The following is a 19328-nucleotide window of genomic DNA, read 5'->3' on the forward strand; positions in this document are numbered from 1 at the left end:
TGGTCCCCTGGTCTCGCTGGCCCTGAAGTTAGTAGGAAAAAACAAGCCAACCCCATAAATTTCCAAAAATGCACCAAAAAGAAGACAAAAACCATGTAGCTTTTGTTTTTGACATTTGAAAATGGCGCCAAAAAGCTGAAAACATGTCAAACAAGTATGACATGTTTTCCACTGGTCTGTTTTTTTCAAATTTTGCGGTACCAAAGGCTCATTTGGCTTTTTATCATGTTAAGACCCCACAACCTTTAGTATGCTCCACTATCCCTGGCACTGCCAGCTGGTCAAACATCGCTTTCAAACCGTTTTTGCCAAAATGAAAAGGCCCTCTCCATTAAGTTTCTTTCAAACTAATTTTTATCAATTACGTTCCTGGTCCGTAGATTGATTCTGCAGGAAAAATATTATAAAATTAGTTTTGAAAACTTCAATACCAAAGAAATGAATTTTCCAAAAATTTTCATCAAATGCTGTGCTTTAGGGGGGCTATGTCCCCTGTCCCGACTCCCTAGCTAACACATACAATACAAGAATAGATACAAGCCCCTGATCTTGCTAGCTAACACATACTAGCACAGAATAGATACAAGCCCCTGATCTTGTTCGGTCGGGCTGTTTTTGTTGCTTTCAATCAAAAAGGAAGGGGATGAGTTGAATTGAATTTTTTGATATGGCGCAGTAGTGAGAGCGGACAGTCCAAGTGGATACTGGGAGTCTCCTACTTGAATTTCCAAGGTGAAAAATATCTTCTATGTTTCTGTTTCTTTTGTAAGCCTTTTTGATGGCCCTGTTTTGACTGATTAGTTGTTCTCACCGAAAAAAGGAGACTATTTGTCGCCTTGCATTTTAGGCCGCTAAGTGTAAGCAGGTCTGCTTGTATGTGTATTGGCAATTTGACATGGTGCTGTGCGAAGCTAGCAGTTTATACATAATGACGGATTCTGTACAGTTTTGTATCGTTTGGCTGGCACTGGAAATAATCCTCGTCTTATTTAAGACATTCGAATTGAACTGAACTGAAATGAAATCTAGCGGATGCCAAGAGCTCGATGGATGCCATTTTCTTTGGCTCTTGGCTCTTGCCACTTCACACCTAAAGTTTTGCCTATGCTTTCCAAAACAGTTTGAGGTTGATTTCAGAATCATTTCCTTGAATGATACATTTGACATCCAGAAAAACATGATTCTTATACGGATCCTTCATGTCAGCAGAATTGTATGTTTGAAATGTTTACCCGAAGACTCACCGCTCAAAAATGCTAGCTAATCAGTCCATTAAAATTACGCAAAATTATGAAATATTGTGTAAAAATTTTCATTTAGAGCATCATACTCCACGATATGATCACTATTTCAGTTGTGATTGGTCTTGTGGTGAAATAATTTGTTGTGCTGCCAGAAGGTAGGTCGATAGTCTATTAATTTTCTATAAAAAGGAACGTCAGTGCTTTGAATGCAATTTTTTCTCATTGGCAACAGCTTAGTTTTCCAGCTAAGTACCAGGTTTTTTTGCGCTAGAAAAATTAACGGAGGATTAATATTTATTTGGAAGTTGTATAGTATTAATAAGGATAAGAAATAATGGTGTAGTTGTAGAAGTGGAAGGTGCATATACGATATTGTGTAAAAGTATCGCCATTTTTCCTATTTGTGTACGCTGAAAGTAAAAGTTTGAATCCCAATATTTTTTAAGGATTAATCATTTAATGCTACCTTCGATGTAAAGTTAGTTTGAATCTTTTGAAAAATACAGACAAGGTTGCGGGCCAGGGTTGGTCATCCTGTTTCCGGAATATTTAAAAACAGTATTAAATGGACCTGATTTTTTGCTCCTTTCAGATATTTTAGGATTTTGTCGTGAAATACGAAGTATACTGTAAAATAGTTGCCTCTTTTCAAAGCTATTTTCGCATTTTGTACCGCCAAAAATTGTTCAAAGTATTTGCCCATTTTCTGCCCTTGCAGAGAAGTCGAACCGGAAGAAAAAATTGGATTTCAGAATACGTTATAACAAGTTTTTACGGTGTCGATCGATTATTTTTTAAACAAAGCGAGAGGCAGGTTCATGTAAAGAATCCTGGAGTAGCCAAAGCCACAGAACGGCCTAAGCATCAATTTAGAGTATTTCTTACTAACTTGTTTGGGAACGGCTCTTTTGTCTAAATTTATCGCCGTGAATGATGTGAACAATTTTCCAACATTTTTATTGTTCGCCCAAGTTTCACATCGGAAAAGGCTCGATTCCGTCAAATTCTTGTTCGGATGAATCAGTTGCCAAGATCAGAAATTACAGCAGGCCCTTGGCAAGGCAATCGAAATTACATTTAGTTTACAGAATTGAAGGGGACTTCCCGTCACCATGTTGCGCGGAGGGAAGTTACCTTTGTAGGTTTCGAAACTGGGAATCCCCTCACGAACGCGGGCAATTTGAATTGTAAATTCGTTTGTCTTTCGATTTCCGAACCATCGAAATTCCAAGAGGGAATTTCAGCAAAATCACGAATCACTTTCTAGCAAATATCATGAGTGAGTTTGAGCGGTGGGTACTGTCATTTTGTTGTGGTTATTTGAGTTTAGGATCATTGCAAAGATTAAAGGCATTGAGTCATGGAAATAATTAACATTAATTATAACACAAGAAAATCATGCAAACTAAAAAGTTAAAATGCACGAGAAGATCTATGATGCCAGGGCCATCGCGAGGCAAGCCTCGTTGGGGGGGGGGGGGTGGACTACAAATTTACCAGATTAAAAAATTATTGCCTGAAAATTTTTACTGCTGTCACAAACCTCTGCAATACATTTTGTCAATCTAACTCTGTATGATAATAACGGACTTTCATAATAGTCTTGTCAAATCTCTATATCGGGACGGGCAAAGGATATAGTTACTACCTGAGGCGGCACCATGGCTGCCGCCGAAGGAGGTGGACATTTTCGAATTTTGATGCTTCCAGTTCCCTGGAAAATGCACCCTTTTAAGAAAATTTGACTAAAGCAATCCTCCTAATCCTATGGAAAATTATTATTTTTTTGCAAAAAATTTTTATAGCAGATAAAAACAAGAATTTCGCCGTGATCTTGAAAAATACCAGGTTGTCAGTTACTTCTAAATTTAGATCCCTCTCTCCATCTTAGCATGCTTTTTGAATATTAAGAAAAATCTGGAGCCCATAGCGAATTGCAGTTGACGCTTCTACTGAGAAACTTTAAGAGAAATGGACACAAGGCACAATTTTACCTAAAGAGGGCCTGGATTTTTAGATTTCATTAGTTTGATTTCATCTTCAAATCTTCAAATCATTAGTTTGTTTACCTTAATTCATATCAAGGAATATCATATTTAACCTTTGCCTGATCCTTTATTGATTTTATGACATTAATGTCTCTGAAATACCTAAAGCGTTTCTACCACCGAGCGGATTTTACCTGAAATTTCCTATTGAGATACTATTGGGGGGGGGGGGAGGTGTGTGACAAATGAATAGTTAATAACAAGTGCTCAAGATTGAATCTCAACGAAAGAACACTTTAAATGAAACGAAAATTGTTTCGAACGTCACGTCATGTAGAGTCTGCTTTGAACTGTCATATTCAAGAGTGGTTCTGAAAAAGCTTTTCAGAGGACCGCACTTATGGCCCTCAAGAAGGCATTGCACCAGGGGCTACACAATGTTTGAAGTGTGAATAAAGGAGAGGCCACTATAGCAGGCAGCTCGACGGACTCCGATGGAATTCTTGCGGCGAAATATCGATACAATAGTAGTAAATAAGGAACACTGCAACTCGACGAGAATGAACAACAACAAACACACATAAATCAGTTATGGCTAATATTTCGCCCCGGCATACGGGGCTTCTTCAGAGCAAAAGTGAATTGTTTCAAGGTATACAATGTTTCTCAGCTGGGCTTTCTTTTTGTTATTTTTTCATGTCCCCGTCAACATGTGTTTAATTCTGACACCCCGTCTACTATGCAAAAAGAAGCAAGAAACGGTACTGCGTTCTCAGCCGAGCCTTTACTGCAATTGTAATCACGCATATTGAAACCATGTTTTTACTGATTGCAGAAAATGCTTCGTTCTTCAGCCTCTGCCTCATCATGCCATGTGATCGGCGAGCGACATGTGATCATAAGCATGTGCTCCTTTGATTGTCATGCACAAATCAAAAAAGTTTAAAGGTAATGTGTCCATATAAAAGGACTGCGTATACCCAACTTGTCAAGCCACTCATTGAAATAACGGCTTGCAATTGGTTAATATTCTTGCGATGCAAAACTGCTCACATGAAAAGCTAACCTCGCAATAGGGTAAATAAACAGAACGACCGTAATGGCTGGGGCGATCATATGAAAAATCACATGTTCCTGAAAAGACATGGTTATTCATGTGATATTTCCGCATAAACATGTGCTCAGTTCACAATGCGAGGAAGTAACCTTTTGTACAACGACAAAGTTTTTTTCCTGTTCTGTTATCATGTGACTTTTTCAATCTTTATATTTCTTGAAAATGTTGAAGAAAATCTATATTGTTGTAGGAGTACCACCGCAGAAGCTGAAGTCATGGATGTCGAGGAACAACTGCAAGCTAAAATTGAGGAATTAAATAGAGACCGGGCATTCCTGGAAGAGGAGAACCGAGCCTTAGCAATCCGGGCCGAAGGAGTTGAAATTCTAAGTATGTATTGAATGGTGCCACAGGACATTTTCGTTCCAAAACCCGGAACGGTTTTGTTCGGAACGTACCAGTGATGGAAGTAACTTGATTTTAAAAAGAAGCGATCTTTCGAGCTTGTTTTTTCTTTTTTGGGGAGGAGGGGGGCGAAACGGTCTTCTTCCACACACATAACCGTGTAAAACTTTGTCAATACACAGGCACGTTACCGGCCATAATAATCCATAAGGAATTATAAACTTATTATAAGCATTCAGCCTTAGGACACAGGCTCCTAAGCCATATTGGTCAAATAGAACTACCTCTAGTTCTCTGCATAACTCACGTTGGTTTAGCGTCCTCCCACACTTAATCGAAAAACTTATCTCACAAATTTTTCAGTATCTTTAATGGATACAGTTTTAGAGATAAAAACGAACCCATCTAAAGGCCCACCGAGATGGGGACAAGAAGGACTCTTAATTACATGGTAAAAAACAAACCATCTCTGTACTGGAAATGTTTTCAATGCTTTCACGGTGCTTTGCAAATGAATCAAAATGAACCAAAAACGCTGTTGATAATTCTGATAAACACGGTACATAGTAATTACAAGTACACAAGACATAATTAGAAGGTTTAACTGATTCACACAAAGTACAAAGGTACAAAAACTGCATCACAAATACTACCAGCCGATCAATTAACTGATAACTTTAGTGGCAGTTACTTCAATGGGTGTGGTCACTCAACCTCAATATTTCATTCTGTACTGGGCATGTTTCACAATGCTTTACGAATATAAATTGAAAGTAGGTTAGGAATATTGCTTGCATTTTCAAATCCATGATAAGCGCAGTTTAGGTTTAATGCTTTGGGTATGAAGGGGCCCAAGTACTGGGCCTGCCCCTTGGCCCGGTGTGGCCTTAGGCGGCCCTGCCCATTTTTTTTTCTTAAAATTTTCAGATAGAATCCACACCGAAGAATGAAATCTCCTTGTTTTGATTGCTGATGTGACAACAAATTTCAATGATCCTCGAGGCAGTTTTGTTTATTTTCAGTAATAAAGAATGTTTGATTTCTCTTCTCTGATATACTTTTATCTTTCTAATTAAATTGCACTTAAAAGTATAAATCTCGTACCCATGGCTGTAGAATTCTCAAAACTCGAAAGTCATGGTAAATTCGTTCAGCTAGGCCTGTTTAGATACCCAGATTTTTAATACGAATCAGTTATGCACTGCTCCTTGATATCGACTCTTACCTTCCAGGCAAAATGCTGGAACACACGCAAAAAGAGGCTAACGAATTGCGCGGGAAGCTCGCAACCCGACTTGCTGATGACGGAAGTGGAATGGCACAAGCCAAAGCACAAGCTTCAAATGGTGGCAGCTTTGAGAAGTCAAGAAGTGAAGGCGATATATCCCTAGATGTGTCTCCATGGAATACCGTTGATACTTCTGCTATGGACGTATGTTTTTTTCTTGGGTGTCCTAATCCCCTTTATGAAAATATAAGCCCTTCAGGAATGCAAAAAGGCAATAAATTGTTTTGACATTGTCGATGAAAGCAGCTCCACTTGTGTGTAATGTGCGACCGGTTGGCAGCTTTGTAGCTTTTTACGTTATACTTAGTTTAAAGCGTTTGCCCGAGCAAAGAGAAGAACGATAGTCTTCTTTAATTTTCACGTACTTTCTGTGTATATAATTCTAGGTTTCATTCCATGGCAGCTTTCATGTAAAAACGTCGGCGTTTGGCTGTGTACAGTCACATTCAGATCCCGTTATCACGAGTCCTTCTTTTTACGAATTTCTCGCTATTACGACCGAAAAGTCTAATACCCTGGAATATTCCCCTTATAAGGAATCCGCGGTATAACGAACCCCTGCTTTTGCGAACTCTTTTCGTGGTCTGCAGTATTCGTAATAGCTCGATTCCACTGTATACTTATATACAACACTACTATAAAACGGCAAGGCCACATAGTAAACCACTAAGGCACCCCACGCTTCGTGCCCATTTTGTCATTCCTTGTTGAATTTTGTAGTCTCTAAGAAAATTAAACTTGAATGCCCATGTCATACAGGATGCTTGCAAATTTACGCTTGGAACATTGACAATATTTCTACTATAAATTTAATGCATTCCCACTTCCTTTAACTTCAGTTTCGTTGTTGGTGACTCGTTTGAGATTCTGCTCAATCATCAACACTGTTTTTTGGAGGAAAGGAAACAACGAATTTGTTGTATCAGAGGAAAGAAAGCAGAATTTCGAAATGATGAATAATTTAGTTTGTAATGGAAATCCAGCACTACCTGAAGCAAGGCCTGGAGGCAAAGCTCATAAATCTAAGACAAGCATAAATGAAGTACTGTAATTTCCTCGGAGCCAAGGCCGACACCCTAATATGTTGTCAGGGCTGGCTTTAGTGGGGTCTACGAGAAGAATGAATTATGCAATGGTGCATCGACGATTTTTTTTCCAGGAAATACAAAAGGAACTTTGCAGTTTGCTGCAGAGAAACAAAGACCTCGCAATGCAGCTAGAAGCAACTTTACAGGAGCAAGAAGGCATCTCGGGTGACGATCAGGCTCTCGTGGAACAACTCAATCGCTTGAAGGCTGAGCTTGAAAAATATCAAGTGCCTTCGAAGCTCCGTGATGAGGCTAATCGGCTTAAGAATAAGTTGACTGATATTGCCGTGCGACGGGTACGTATCTTTGTATTCACATTTAAAGTTTGCATGGTTTGTCTGTGCCTCTTTATGTTTACATTCGTGGTTTTTGTAGCTGTGATCTAGTTTTTGCATTTTTTAGCAGTGTCCAGAAACAAAGTTTTAACAGCGAGTCCCCTTGACCATGCGAGCGGACCCACGCGGGCTCACGCAAGCTCACGCAGGGCATCCGGGAAATTACCGTGCACAGGTGCTCGCCTAACATAAGCAATAGCTTGTAGTGATATCCCCCGCAACAAGCACCACATAGGTCAGGGTTCAGACGACCCCGTGACCTTTTGGGCCTTTTTTCTATGAAAAGGTCATGCGTAATCAGGCACTCAACGTAAAATTGACGTCACGTATGCAATTTTCTTCTCCTGGCTGCAGAGGCGTGTTAAAAGAGACGAAGACAAAAGCCTAGTCATTTCTGAAAGCGTGAATTACGCAAAACTTGGTCCTGAAAAGCATTGTCTGCTAGAAACTTGGTGCCGAGCTTCTCTAAATAATTTTTTGCTCTCCTCCTCCAAACTCGTAAAATATTTCTTTATATTTTGATGCAAAATCAGATTATAATCTTCGTTAGTAGCAGAAACGGTCCCGGATTCTTTAATCACGGAAGTTTTGTAGCTGAAAGGGCATTTTTTGCGTTTCAGTTTTTCCGCTTATGCAAGAACGTAAACTTTACCAGCAAAATAACTTTATTTCCAACCCACACTCTTAGCAGCGTTTCAGCAATGTCTGTTTTTGCTTCGACTTTACGTGAGTCATTTCTCCGTGTATTTCTTGTAAATACTACATTAAGATGGATTTAATTGTGGTAGAAGGTTATCATTACCTTGATGAGGTATGTACTGGATTTTTATCTGCATCAAAAGTTATTCAGTTTCACCCATGGAAAGTAATTGGCCTAGAGCTGCTTTTTTCCTAGCTCTTGGTAAAGCTAGTCCAGTTTTCATTCCAATTTTCATGGAATTTTGAGAAAGTTCAACCTTTAGAATTATGTTAAATTGAAGCCAAGTGTAAAGCAATATTTGATATTTCTGCTGAAGGTAAGGATTCCGGGACGAAAGTATCGAGTATTGTTGAGTTTGTGCATATTTTCAAGTGAATATTAGCAGGACCCTATGTAAAATAGCCACAGAAGAGACCTGAAACAGAGGGTTTGGTCGCGACATTTTTTCAGTTTGTTATTTTGTGCACCTTTTATTTTGCTAGAACCTATGCAGGGGAATCTTTAAAAATATTTTGATAACTGCTAGATAACAAAACCTAATGTTTCTTAGAGTTTGAAGTTGCAAAATTTATTTGTTTTTTAACTGGTTACAAATAGCATGCGGTTGTAAGTTTTAAAAAAATTAAAGTTTAGCTGATATTAGAGTTCTCAAACTTCCACTTTAAGCAAATTCAGGTATTGTTTCGATGTCTTTTGTTCCGCTACGTTTTTGTATATCTTCATGTTCAAAGAACGATGGTATGTTGTTCTTTTTATTTGTGATGGATTTTCGAAAGGTCCTGGAATTTGGTGAGTCTGCCAATGGGTATCGACTAGCGTTCAGTTTTTAAAGTTCAGTTATTTTCCTTAAAATTTTTTATTTTGGTCCAAGAATTCATTTTTGGTGCAAGAATTCTTATTTTAGACAAAAAACTCTTTTCTGGCCCAAGAGCTCTTATTTTGGTTCAAGAATTCTTATTTTGGTCCAAGAATTTTTTATTTGGTCCAGCAATTTCTATTTTGGTCCAGAAAATTTTATTCTAGTCAAACAGTTTTTATTTTTGGTCCAACAATATTGATTTTTGTCCAGGATGTGAATAATAGCTAGCAGCTCCTTGAAAAAACAAATGACCTAATATAGAGATTTCAAAATGTATTTCCATTCAAAAACGATTGGTTTGACGGCTTCCGAAATGATAATTCATAGCGGTTTCTAGTTTGAGATAATCACACGGTCTGAAAGAGTCCCCCCCCCTCGCAAAAAAAGGGGAACTAAGTTGATTAACCTGCAAAAATAACCGCCAATTTGAGAAACGAAAACTTCCGTTCCAAAATCGTTTCCATTTTATTTCGATTTTTACGAAGACGATCGGAATCGGAATCCGAAAGTGGCATGTTTGCATACTGTTGAAAATGGACATTCCGCTTGTTTGCTTCTCCGAATCGCGCGGTTCTTTCCCTGGCAATTGTCTCCTTCAGCTGGTAGAAGGTCCGCCCGATTGGAACCATTTGCTTTCTCAGAAAACATGATACGCTGCAGGTAGGTCTATGACATCATACTTAAAGATTATGAATGACGTCATCAGTAGTTCCTGCACAGTTTATTCATTCTCATTTAATGAAATTCGTCAGAGGTCTTCACAACCATCGAAAACGCTCATATCTTCCGTAACGAAACAATCGAAAATATGAAATAAACCTTTTAAACGAAAACGTTAACTAAGCGGAAGAAACCGTCGCGAGATTCCATTGTTAGGTTTGCACGTGCGCTTTGAGAAATTATCGTGGGTAATCCCCCTGCGTCACTGTGAAACTGATGCGGGAAAGTACCGCGAGGGCTAATTCATCCTTTATAAGAAACGCAAAAACAAATTTCAGTCAATCGAAAAAGCCAAAGAGCGCGTTACTTTGAAGAAAAGTCAAGAAAACATCGCAACAAAGGCTTAATTGCCGTGGAGGACATTAGATGGACAAGCACATAACCAACTCAGTTTGCATTCACACCAAAGTAATCTTTTGTTGATTATGTAACACGCAGCAATATGAATACCCCAAATAGCACCTTGCCCGTCCAGGCAATGACAACTCACGGACGGTTGGTGCCATCGACCCGAGAGCCGCCCCCTCCCTCTGCCGCCAGGGAAGCCTAGAGCCGTGGAACACAGCTAAGCAGAATACGTGGTGGTAAGATTGTTTTTTGTCATCGCCTCCATCTTGGTTGTCATTCTTCTCCTCTCCGGGTTGATGTCATCGATTTTGCATCTCACTACCTACAGACCTTTCACAAAAAAGGAATTCAGATTTGAAATTGTCGTCTTGAAATTAGCTTGTACTTCATGTTGTTGGACTTTTAGGTCACGAGTTAAGTCCATTTGACTTTAAAGATCTTTCTATAGATTTGACCGGAATTTGCTGCTGTAGTGAAAACATTTCACTACAGCAATTGCAATGTATTGGTAAAGCTAAATTTTGAAACTTCGGTAATTCGTTGCCCTTTCGGCACAGACTAGTTTCAATGTAAAGATTCCAATTCTATGATCCATTTTTGGGAAATGTGAAGATAAAAAATTGCCCGGAGCAGAGAATAGATGACCATGGTCGTCATCGTCGTTATAATCTTTTCGATCATCATCATCATCATCATCATCCTTACTTTTGATTATAACCATCATCACCGTATCAATCTTGATCGTATTCAACATCATAATAGTCATCATGACTATCGTTACCAACCATGATTATCATTTTAATCTTAATCATGACAATCATCATAATCATCAAATCCATCAGAGTTATTGAGATTCTCATTATCATTTTAAGTATTCCAAAACCAAGACAATCGATGCAAATTGCGTGCCTGATCTGTTCTGAATTGCACATTTCTTTTAATAATTTATCTGAAAATTCCTTACCAGACACTCAAAACTAAGTACTCCAAATTCCATTCCTTGGCAATTTTCTAACTTTTATATCCAGTACCAGCAATTCCTTAAGTTTTTTGGCCTTTTATGCCTATCCAAGTACTACTTTCTTTGTAAAACATCTTTTTCGATCGAATCGTGTCATCTTTACCCGTTGTTCTGAAGAACATAACTCGGAGATGTTCTTTTCATTACGTATGGGCTTAGTCTTAGCATAAAACCACAGTGCTTGTCGAAGGCATCTAACCACCACCCCTACGTTTAAATGCTTTTTTACAAAATTTAAAGCTTCCTGTCAGATATACGAGATACGATACCCGGTCTAAATACAGTGCCATTGACAAGCTTGATAGAATCCTCTTGATTGGACTGAATTGGCCAAGAGAAAACCGCTGCAAACCGTATTTATCAAAATTTTCAAGGCAGGGGTCGCGGTACTCTATGGCAAGAAGGGGGCGAGGGGAGTTTTCCTCAAGTGATCAACCATGCTTTCTGAGATTTTTCAAGGACACACGTGGGAGAAACTCCCTGTCTCATAGCAGCGCTGCATATTAACGATAGAAATGTTATATTTTTTGTCCTTTCCTTTTCTATGATAAATGCTCTTAAGGAAACGGAGCCAAGGTGGTGGTTTGTGACGTATACTTCCGCGATATCCTGTGAATTCCATCAGCACCCGATCGAAAACAGAACCCTCTCTTACTTTTTAAGCTGCGTCTTAAACCTTTTCTTTCTATTTCCGTAAATGGTCATCTGCTACACCTCGGATGGGATGTTGCTCATGCTTGTCCATGATTTCCATGTTTAAATTTCTGAGTGGCACTCTTCGTATTTCCTTATGAAATTTCCGAGATTTTTAGATTTTCCCATTGGTCATCTTCTAGACTTTTTGAATAAATTGTTTCTATTGCAGGGAACTACTTGTGGGAAGCTTCAAAAAGAGATTGATTCTGTGAAGCTTAAGCTACGTGATATAGAAAACCGCATTTCTCCTTATAAAAAAGATACAACAAGTGATTTCAGAAACGACTGTAATATTCCCCAGATCTTCAACCCCCAATCAAAACTATCTGATCCGTTCAGCCTGGAATTTACGGAGATGATAACAGATGAATTGAGCAATAAAGATGCCCCAAGGGTAAGCCAAGACATTTTCTATTGATATGCATTGTTATTTAGAGTCCATTTAGATGGAAACTGGGTTCCCCCTTTTTAGAGAACAGATGAAAGCACTGTCTTACTGCGTTACTGCTCTCTTTACTGAATTCTCTCATGATTTTAGAAATTGCCATTGTTTTACAATGTTTAAACTTTCTTGTTTGCCCAGCTTTGCTTCATGGCAGCTTTTGGTTTTCTTGAATTTGTAGGGCCTGCCAGCTGTAAAACCCCGTCAAGATGTCAAAGAAATGAAAGATATAATAGAAATGCTTAGGGTGGAAAGTACAGAGTTGAAGAAGCAAATTGATGAACTCAAGGCAGAAAAAGTTGAGGTATGATTTATTAATGAGTCCCCAGATAGACTGGTGTTTTTTCCTTGAAATTCTGGAGTTGAATCTCTAAGGTAGCCTCTCCATGATTATTTCCTCTGCTTGATCAAACCTCTTAATTAATCAGGGTTTATAGCAAGAAACTTCCAAAGCTAAAGTCACTAAAATCAATAATTAAAGCACAAGACAGTGCATGTAGACTTGTTTCAAAATAAATTTCTGTTCCAAGCTCTAAAAGTGGAAAATTTCTATTGACACAGCCTCCATATCTCTGTTAAACAACAAACTTGTTTGTGTTATATGGTGTTACTGGTTTTTAAAAGGCAAATGTGGCTTATTTATTGGTGGTTTTTAGTTTGCTTTTAGGTTGTTTCTACCTTGTTATTGATTTCTACCATTGTTCTTGGGATTTCCTTGGTTTATTCAGACTGCTGTTATTCAGTTTCTTCTTTTACCCTTCTGTTTTTTAATGACAGGATAAAATGTAAAAACATATTTTTTGATAGATTATCAAGGTGAACCATTCATGGGATGCCCGTTACAAGAAGTTACAGGAGCTCTTTAAAAAGGAGATTAAAGAAAGAGACAGCTCATACCACAAACTGCAGAGGGAATTAAGTTTTGAGCACAAAAATGCTCACGCTTCAGTCAAAGATTTACTTGAACAAAAAGATAAACATATTGAAGACCAATCAAAGCAAATCAGAGAATTACAAGAAGAACTGACCAAGGTTAGAAGTGAAGGTTTTAGGGTGGACCCAGAACAAATCCCAAGGGAACTTGAAGCAAAATATAAGCAAGCAAAGAAATTGTTTTTTGAGCAGAAGCGAGAAAAAGAAATCACGATGAAAAGAGAAGAGGTATTGTCTGTTTGAATAAGTCCTGCATCCATGCATCACTTCATACATGCTTACATTTTTTAAATATTTAAGTATAGAAATGTTTACATATTATGACAGTTGTGCCATTAGTAGGGCAAGTCTCCTGAAATATATCAAAAATGTTTATAAACCTTCTATTTTACTTTTGCCAAAATTCATTATATTATTCATATATTATCTTAACCTAGTAAGAATGTTGTATCTCATGTCATTTTTATCATGTACTGTGTCTAGTCCTAGTCAATATTGATTGTGGATCATTTTATATGCAACTATGGATCTTTATCTTACTATTGCAATAAGTTGGTTATATGCTCAGAGCAACCACCTTGTGCAACATAGGTTTTCAGGGCTCCATTGTCCTGCTTTAGATTTTCCGAACATGACTTGAAATTCAGATTTTTCAACTCTGAACTTACCATAGTGGCCAGTGGGGATAACATATAACCATTTCCAAGATAGCTTTCTATCATATTTGTATGTTGTACCTGTCACATTATTAAGTTTTGAAATTTTGTGCAAAGGGTGCTACTATTTGCAGAGATGTGCCACAAAATCTATATTAAAAGAAATGTATTTTGATGTTCAACAGGCAGCTTTGGAAGAGTGTCAAATGCTAAGGGATGCTGTAGACATTCTTGAAAGAGAGTCAAAGGCATTGGTTAGCAGAAACAGGACATTAACAGAAGAAATTCAGCGTCTCACAATTGTTATAGGTGCAGCCTCTCCGGGACAGGTAAAACTCAGCTAGCATTGCTATTAATGCAGAAGATTTAGATTATGTATCAGTTTACACAAATGAGCATCATTGGACTTTCAATATTTCTGAATACTTATAAACCATTAAACATTTAGTTCTTCAAAATAAGAGATGTCTTTTGGCTGTTTCCGGTCTATAATACTATGGCCAGTCCAAGCTCTAAAAGAGTAATTTCTGATCTACGTCTAAGATGTCCATCATTACCTTTTGAAAATTCTACTCAGTAGGAACCACTAAAATAATTAACTTTGTAAGACTTGTAAAACTATCTTCATTTTCCAGTCAAGGTCATCTCCACCTTCCTTTATGGATCCAGGAAATCAAGGTAAGAAATATTTTTCATTGTGCTGCCACAGTTTTTATGTTTATTTTCAATTAGATGAAACTTTATAAACAATCGTGTTTACCGGCTACCAATAAAACGTTAGCATTATTTATAATTTTATAGGCAATTTTTTAAAGTTTAACCTTAACCATTCAAAAAATATGATTCTTTCATATGAATGCCCAAAATTTTCTTCTGCAGGTCTGGGTAGACAAAGGAGTGTTGTGTCAGAAGAACAAATTGAAGTTTTGAAACAGCAGATTGCTATTTATGCAGAAGATTTCAACTCAGAAAGGGAAGAGAAGGAAAAAATTGCAGAGCAGGTAAAAAGAGTAACTGCAAAATTGAGAGAGACAGAGAAGAAGTGTAGAAGCTTAGAAAATGAGGTGTGTACTAGTTTTAATTGTAAGAAGTTGTTTTTGAGTTGTATGAAGTTGATTTTCATTCTTAAGCAGGTTTTGTTTAAATGTAATGCGAGTTTCTTTTATTCAGGTTTAAGCACCTTGTCAAACCACAAACCCTTGATTTCTCTATGTATTATACTGTGCTTTCGTTATATTTTTTCTGCTGTCTCAAATTATACATATCAAGTATACAATATACAGATGTATCTCTCGGATATTACAATCACAAAATCATCAAAATTTGAAAATAATAATATCTTGCTATCAAGTAGTTTTGAACCTATCCTTTCCATCTCTCAATTGATTAAAAAAGAATCACATTGTCAGGTTTTTCTTTTATTATTAGCTGAAAATAAAAGAAGAACGCCTTCGAACGACTCGTTATGGAGAAAGATACCAGGTTAGTTTCAGATATACATTTGTGTATGTTTATTTAAGATTTGTTACTTAGGAAGGCTAGGATTTGTGATTGAAAACAATACAAGGGCATTTTTGAAAGGAAAGCAGGTCATATTTTCTTAGATAGGGCTGGTATGTTAAAAATTTTGTTTAGTAATGGGAATGCTTGTATGTAACTGTTCCTTTTTCTTGTAAACTATGGTATTGCAAGTTGTTGCAACTTTAACATCTTTTGTAGTAGCATTTAAAAAATTTAGCAGAAACTGATTTGAACTTAGATCAATTGAACTAAGCAGCCTGTGGCGATTCAAATTTGCATCTCCTGTCCATCAGGTTTTCCAAAATTGTCCCTAATATCCTAAAAAAATTATACACTTGCTTTGAAAGCTTCATATTATTATGGTAGCTTACCATTTCTCCTCTGATTTGCATTTTTCGTTTATTGAAATTTTTATACACAATTTCCAGCCACTTGATATATATGATGACTTGCTTGGGCCTGGCTATGCAAATGTCGTTCGAAAGCCTGCATCCCAATTGCAAGAATATAAGTCGCCAGAGGAGGCAAGAAATTTCCAAGAGTATCGACAGTTGTTGGAAGACAAATATAGAATAAATGAGAGAATGACAGAGCTAGAAAATAGAGGGTCAGATAGATTCAGTCCGAGGAGACAAGATTATTATGGAAATATGGTGGGTTTGAGTACTAAATTTGTAGTCAGCATACATTGTCAGAAACCTTTGAGAAAAGAAGCATTTTTGTGTACGAAAAATTGAGTACACTATGTAGTGGGTCGCGGGGAACGCAAACATATACCTATATTTTCTTTCTATAAGCGTAAATTGAGGTGGTTTTACCCTGTCTAGAATTGAGGCGGTTTTGGTTTAAATAACATTCTCCAAAAAAGGTAATGGGGGTGTTATTTTTAGTGGTCACATGACATGGATTCTGAACATGTATAATTACTTCATCCTTTAACACCCATTTGTTGAGTGGTAAAAACAAAGGAAATGTTGGCATTGTCTCTTGCATGGAGATGAAGTATCCGGCCTTAAAGAGAACAAAAACAATGAAAGAGCAATAGGAATAACTTTTTACAGCCACAATGTACCACACGAGATCTCCAGCATCAAATATAGCCATAGCTCGCTTAGGGGTCATGAAAAAAGCACCAGTTTTTAACAGACATTTTCTAATCAAAAACTGATGGTGCCTTCAGCAGCACTGATTAAAACTGATGCATTACTGACAGTCTGATTTTGACTGAAGAAGTTGAGCACGTCCAAGGTATAATATTTTCACCACTGATCTGGGATATCTTTGAGTATCATTAGGCCTATCGTCTTGCTGTACAGTTTCTTATTTTCTCAATTCTTTGCCGAATGACTTTAATATGGAATATTTTTCATTTCATTCAAAAATCTTTTGTTGAATATATGTTGAGGAATATCTGTTCGTTATGTTTTTAGATGCTGGTTGGAAGAGACCCAACTCAGTTAGGTATGATGGAACAAAACAATGAAAGGGAGTCAAGCAGTGAAATGTATGTTAATGGCCATGTTGTGAAGGATGGTGGAAAGCTGCCACTCGGAAAAAGCAGATCTTTTGAGGGCTTGTCAGAATTCGGTGGTTTTGGGATTGAAACTGGAAATTTTCGTAACGGAATACTCAACTAGCCATGATGAAAAACTCAATGAAAACTTTAAAAATCTAAAGCACATCAGTATAAGAATATTATTCACCGGGAAAACACAATATCCTGAAGTAGCTGTTCAGATTATTTTTAAATTATTTTATAATTTAATCGTTGATGCAAATGTATACTTATCTGTACTACAATGTTGGCACCCGAACCCAACTCAATTAACGCTTAGTAAAGAACATGGAAACCAATTTTAGAAATTCCGCATAATTCTCTGGCATTTGCAACTAGACCTTTCCTATTTGATTTGTTTTTTGGGTTTTGTTCAGTTTTGTAGATATAAACGCCAATGCATTTAAATTTAATTATTTTATTTTTGCATTACCATAATGTTGTGCAGTTACGCTGTTATATTAAAATAGAAAACAGTGTGCTTCCGAGCACGTGTTTATTCTCTTTGAATCCTTTGTTCCCCATGCAAAGTAACCGAGCATCATGCAGCTAAGTATATCTTGCAGTAAATGGCATTCAAGGGCCAAATAAACAGGCAGCTAGTAGATGAGATGAATATGAAGTTATGTGAAAGCTAGGCCAAGCAGGGGCTGGCTCTGGCTGATATTATGTAAGGATTAAGATAATTAAAGATTTGAAGAAAATTAGGAAGTCTGAAAACAAGACATCGGTACGGGCGACCTGGCTAAAGGCGAGGCAACTTTGGTAGGAAATCTTTTATTTTGAAGTACAAAAATTGAATCAAGAAATAAACAAATAACATGCGTAGAAAATCATTCACTATATGAAATATACTTTTGAATAAGGTTTCAATGCACGTGAAGTTTTACTGAGAGACTGATCTGTCTTATGCTTGTAGTTGAACAGGCGGCGCGGAGCGTTGAGAAAAGTGGGGGGGGGGGTAAAAATGTGGGGGGCTTAAGCCGTATAAAAAGAGGCTTTACTGGTAGTTTATAACTTGATATTTGGCATCGTCTGCAAAAAAGTGCCCCCCAGCCTCGGCAAACATCGGTGCTCGGCAAAAATTATCTGGTTCTTATAAAAAAAGAGTGTAAAGACTTCTTTTGGGGTTCTTTTGGGATCTCGCGAGACTGAAATCAACGCCTGATGCAGTACCAAAACTTTTGTAATCTTACATCTATGACTATTGCTTGATCATTCACAACATTGACTGGACTGTTCTTTGTCAAATTTGAAAATTGAGTCTCCAAAACAACTGAGGTATCTTCCGCAGTCTTTTTTATCACAAACTGCTTTGTTTTCACAAAAACGTGTTATAATCATCTCTCTTCTTAAACCCAATTTAATTCTATGGTTAAGCAGTTTCATCGCAGTCTGTTCTTGAGCCATTGTTGTCTTTACTTGCAAACTTGGTCTTTCCTAAACCATTGGTATCCTTCAATGATGGGTAGGTCATCAAATGCAGACTTTAGAATGCAGCCATTTGCACATCATAGCAATGGTACTTGTCGATGCTTCTCCAGCCTTGCCACTTCATCTGTTGATCCTTTTCCTCTTTTTTTGAAATATTTTATTAAAGAATAGCTTAGTTTTCCATCTTTTTGCAGCATTTGTTTTTCCGTTTTCTGCTCAAGTTCTCATTAACTTAGGTGGTATATGAAAAGGCATATCTTAAATCGAAAGCACTAAATACAAGATTAGCAGGAAACATTGCTTGAGAATCGGTTATGTTTGTTGTTGGTTTACATAGCCGACAAATAAAGACGGCAAGTTTCGGGAAAAATATGAATATCAAAGAGAACTTTGTACGAAATAATTATTTTACAACTTTTTATTTACATTTGAACGAGTTTTGAATCAGATATACTCATGTAACTTCACAAAATTGAAATAAATCCATTAAAATGCAGTTTTTGATGAAATCCGAATTCTGGCAAAATCACAAAGAAAAAATTCTTGGATTGGTTTTTAGAGCTAGCGAAAGAGGGAAATAGGAGTATGGGCATTTTCTCATCTACCATAATAAATACAACGCTTTTGAATTGACAAAACTTGAACATTTTAATGCCATCTATTTATTTTGCTAGTCAGAAAAGTAAACTCCATGTTGCCTTTCAAGGAAAGAGTTCAATCAATGCTGAAATTTTGCAAGAACCATCCCCCTAAACTTTTGCTAAAGCATGATACACATTTTTTCTAGAAATTGATAAATATGCGTTAGGTAGGGGTGGATCATATTTCCGCCAAAGGAACAAAGCATGATCTCACTGGCAAAAAGGCGTGGTCTCACTGGTCACACCCATAGCCTTCCGACTTTGGAAAAAATTTCGCCTTTTTAACTTGTCATCCTTTCTATTTTCTTTTCTTGCAAGGAAACATGGCCGAGAAAGTAGAATAAAGGCGTGTTCATACTAGAACAGCTTTGATGACGTTTATTCTTTTGAAAAGAAT

General features: G+C 37.3%; 1 protein-coding gene across 1 annotated transcript; it reads left to right on the forward strand.

Annotated features, from left to right (window-relative positions):
- The first annotated feature begins 669 nt into the window (after nt 1-669).
- LOC135690075 (uncharacterized) lies at nt 670-17342 on the forward strand. The gene is made up of 14 exons (XM_065207529.2): nt 670-732; nt 1321-1399; nt 4540-4679; nt 5927-6126; nt 7142-7366; nt 11919-12143; nt 12373-12495; nt 12999-13352; nt 13966-14109; nt 14416-14458; nt 14660-14844; nt 15209-15262; nt 15730-15954; nt 16732-17342. The coding sequence occupies exons 3-14, from the start codon at nt 4565-4567 to the stop codon at nt 16936-16938; spliced, it is 2100 nt and encodes a 699-aa protein (XP_065063601.2). The 5' UTR covers nt 670-732; nt 1321-1399; nt 4540-4564; the 3' UTR covers nt 16939-17342.
- Nucleotides 17343-19328: the final 1986 nt, after the last annotated feature.

This window comes from Rhopilema esculentum, chromosome 5, assembly GCF_057945365.1.
Source record: "Rhopilema esculentum isolate cy_ngs chromosome 5, ASM5794536v1, whole genome shotgun sequence".
NCBI lineage: Eukaryota > Metazoa > Cnidaria > Scyphozoa > Rhizostomeae > Rhizostomatidae > Rhopilema > Rhopilema esculentum.

Coding starts and splice junctions, on each gene's coding strand:
- LOC135690075 (XM_065207529.2), top strand. CDS start 4,565: ATGGATGTCGAGGAACAACTGCAAGCTAAAATTGAGGAATTAAATAGA. Junction 6,127..7,141: donor TTGATACTTCTGCTATGGAC/GTATGTTTTTTT, acceptor TTTTTTTTCCAG/GAAATACAAAAGGAACTTTG. Junction 14,459..14,659: donor TATGGATCCAGGAAATCAAG/GTAAGAAATATT, acceptor TTTCTTCTGCAG/GTCTGGGTAGACAAAGGAGT.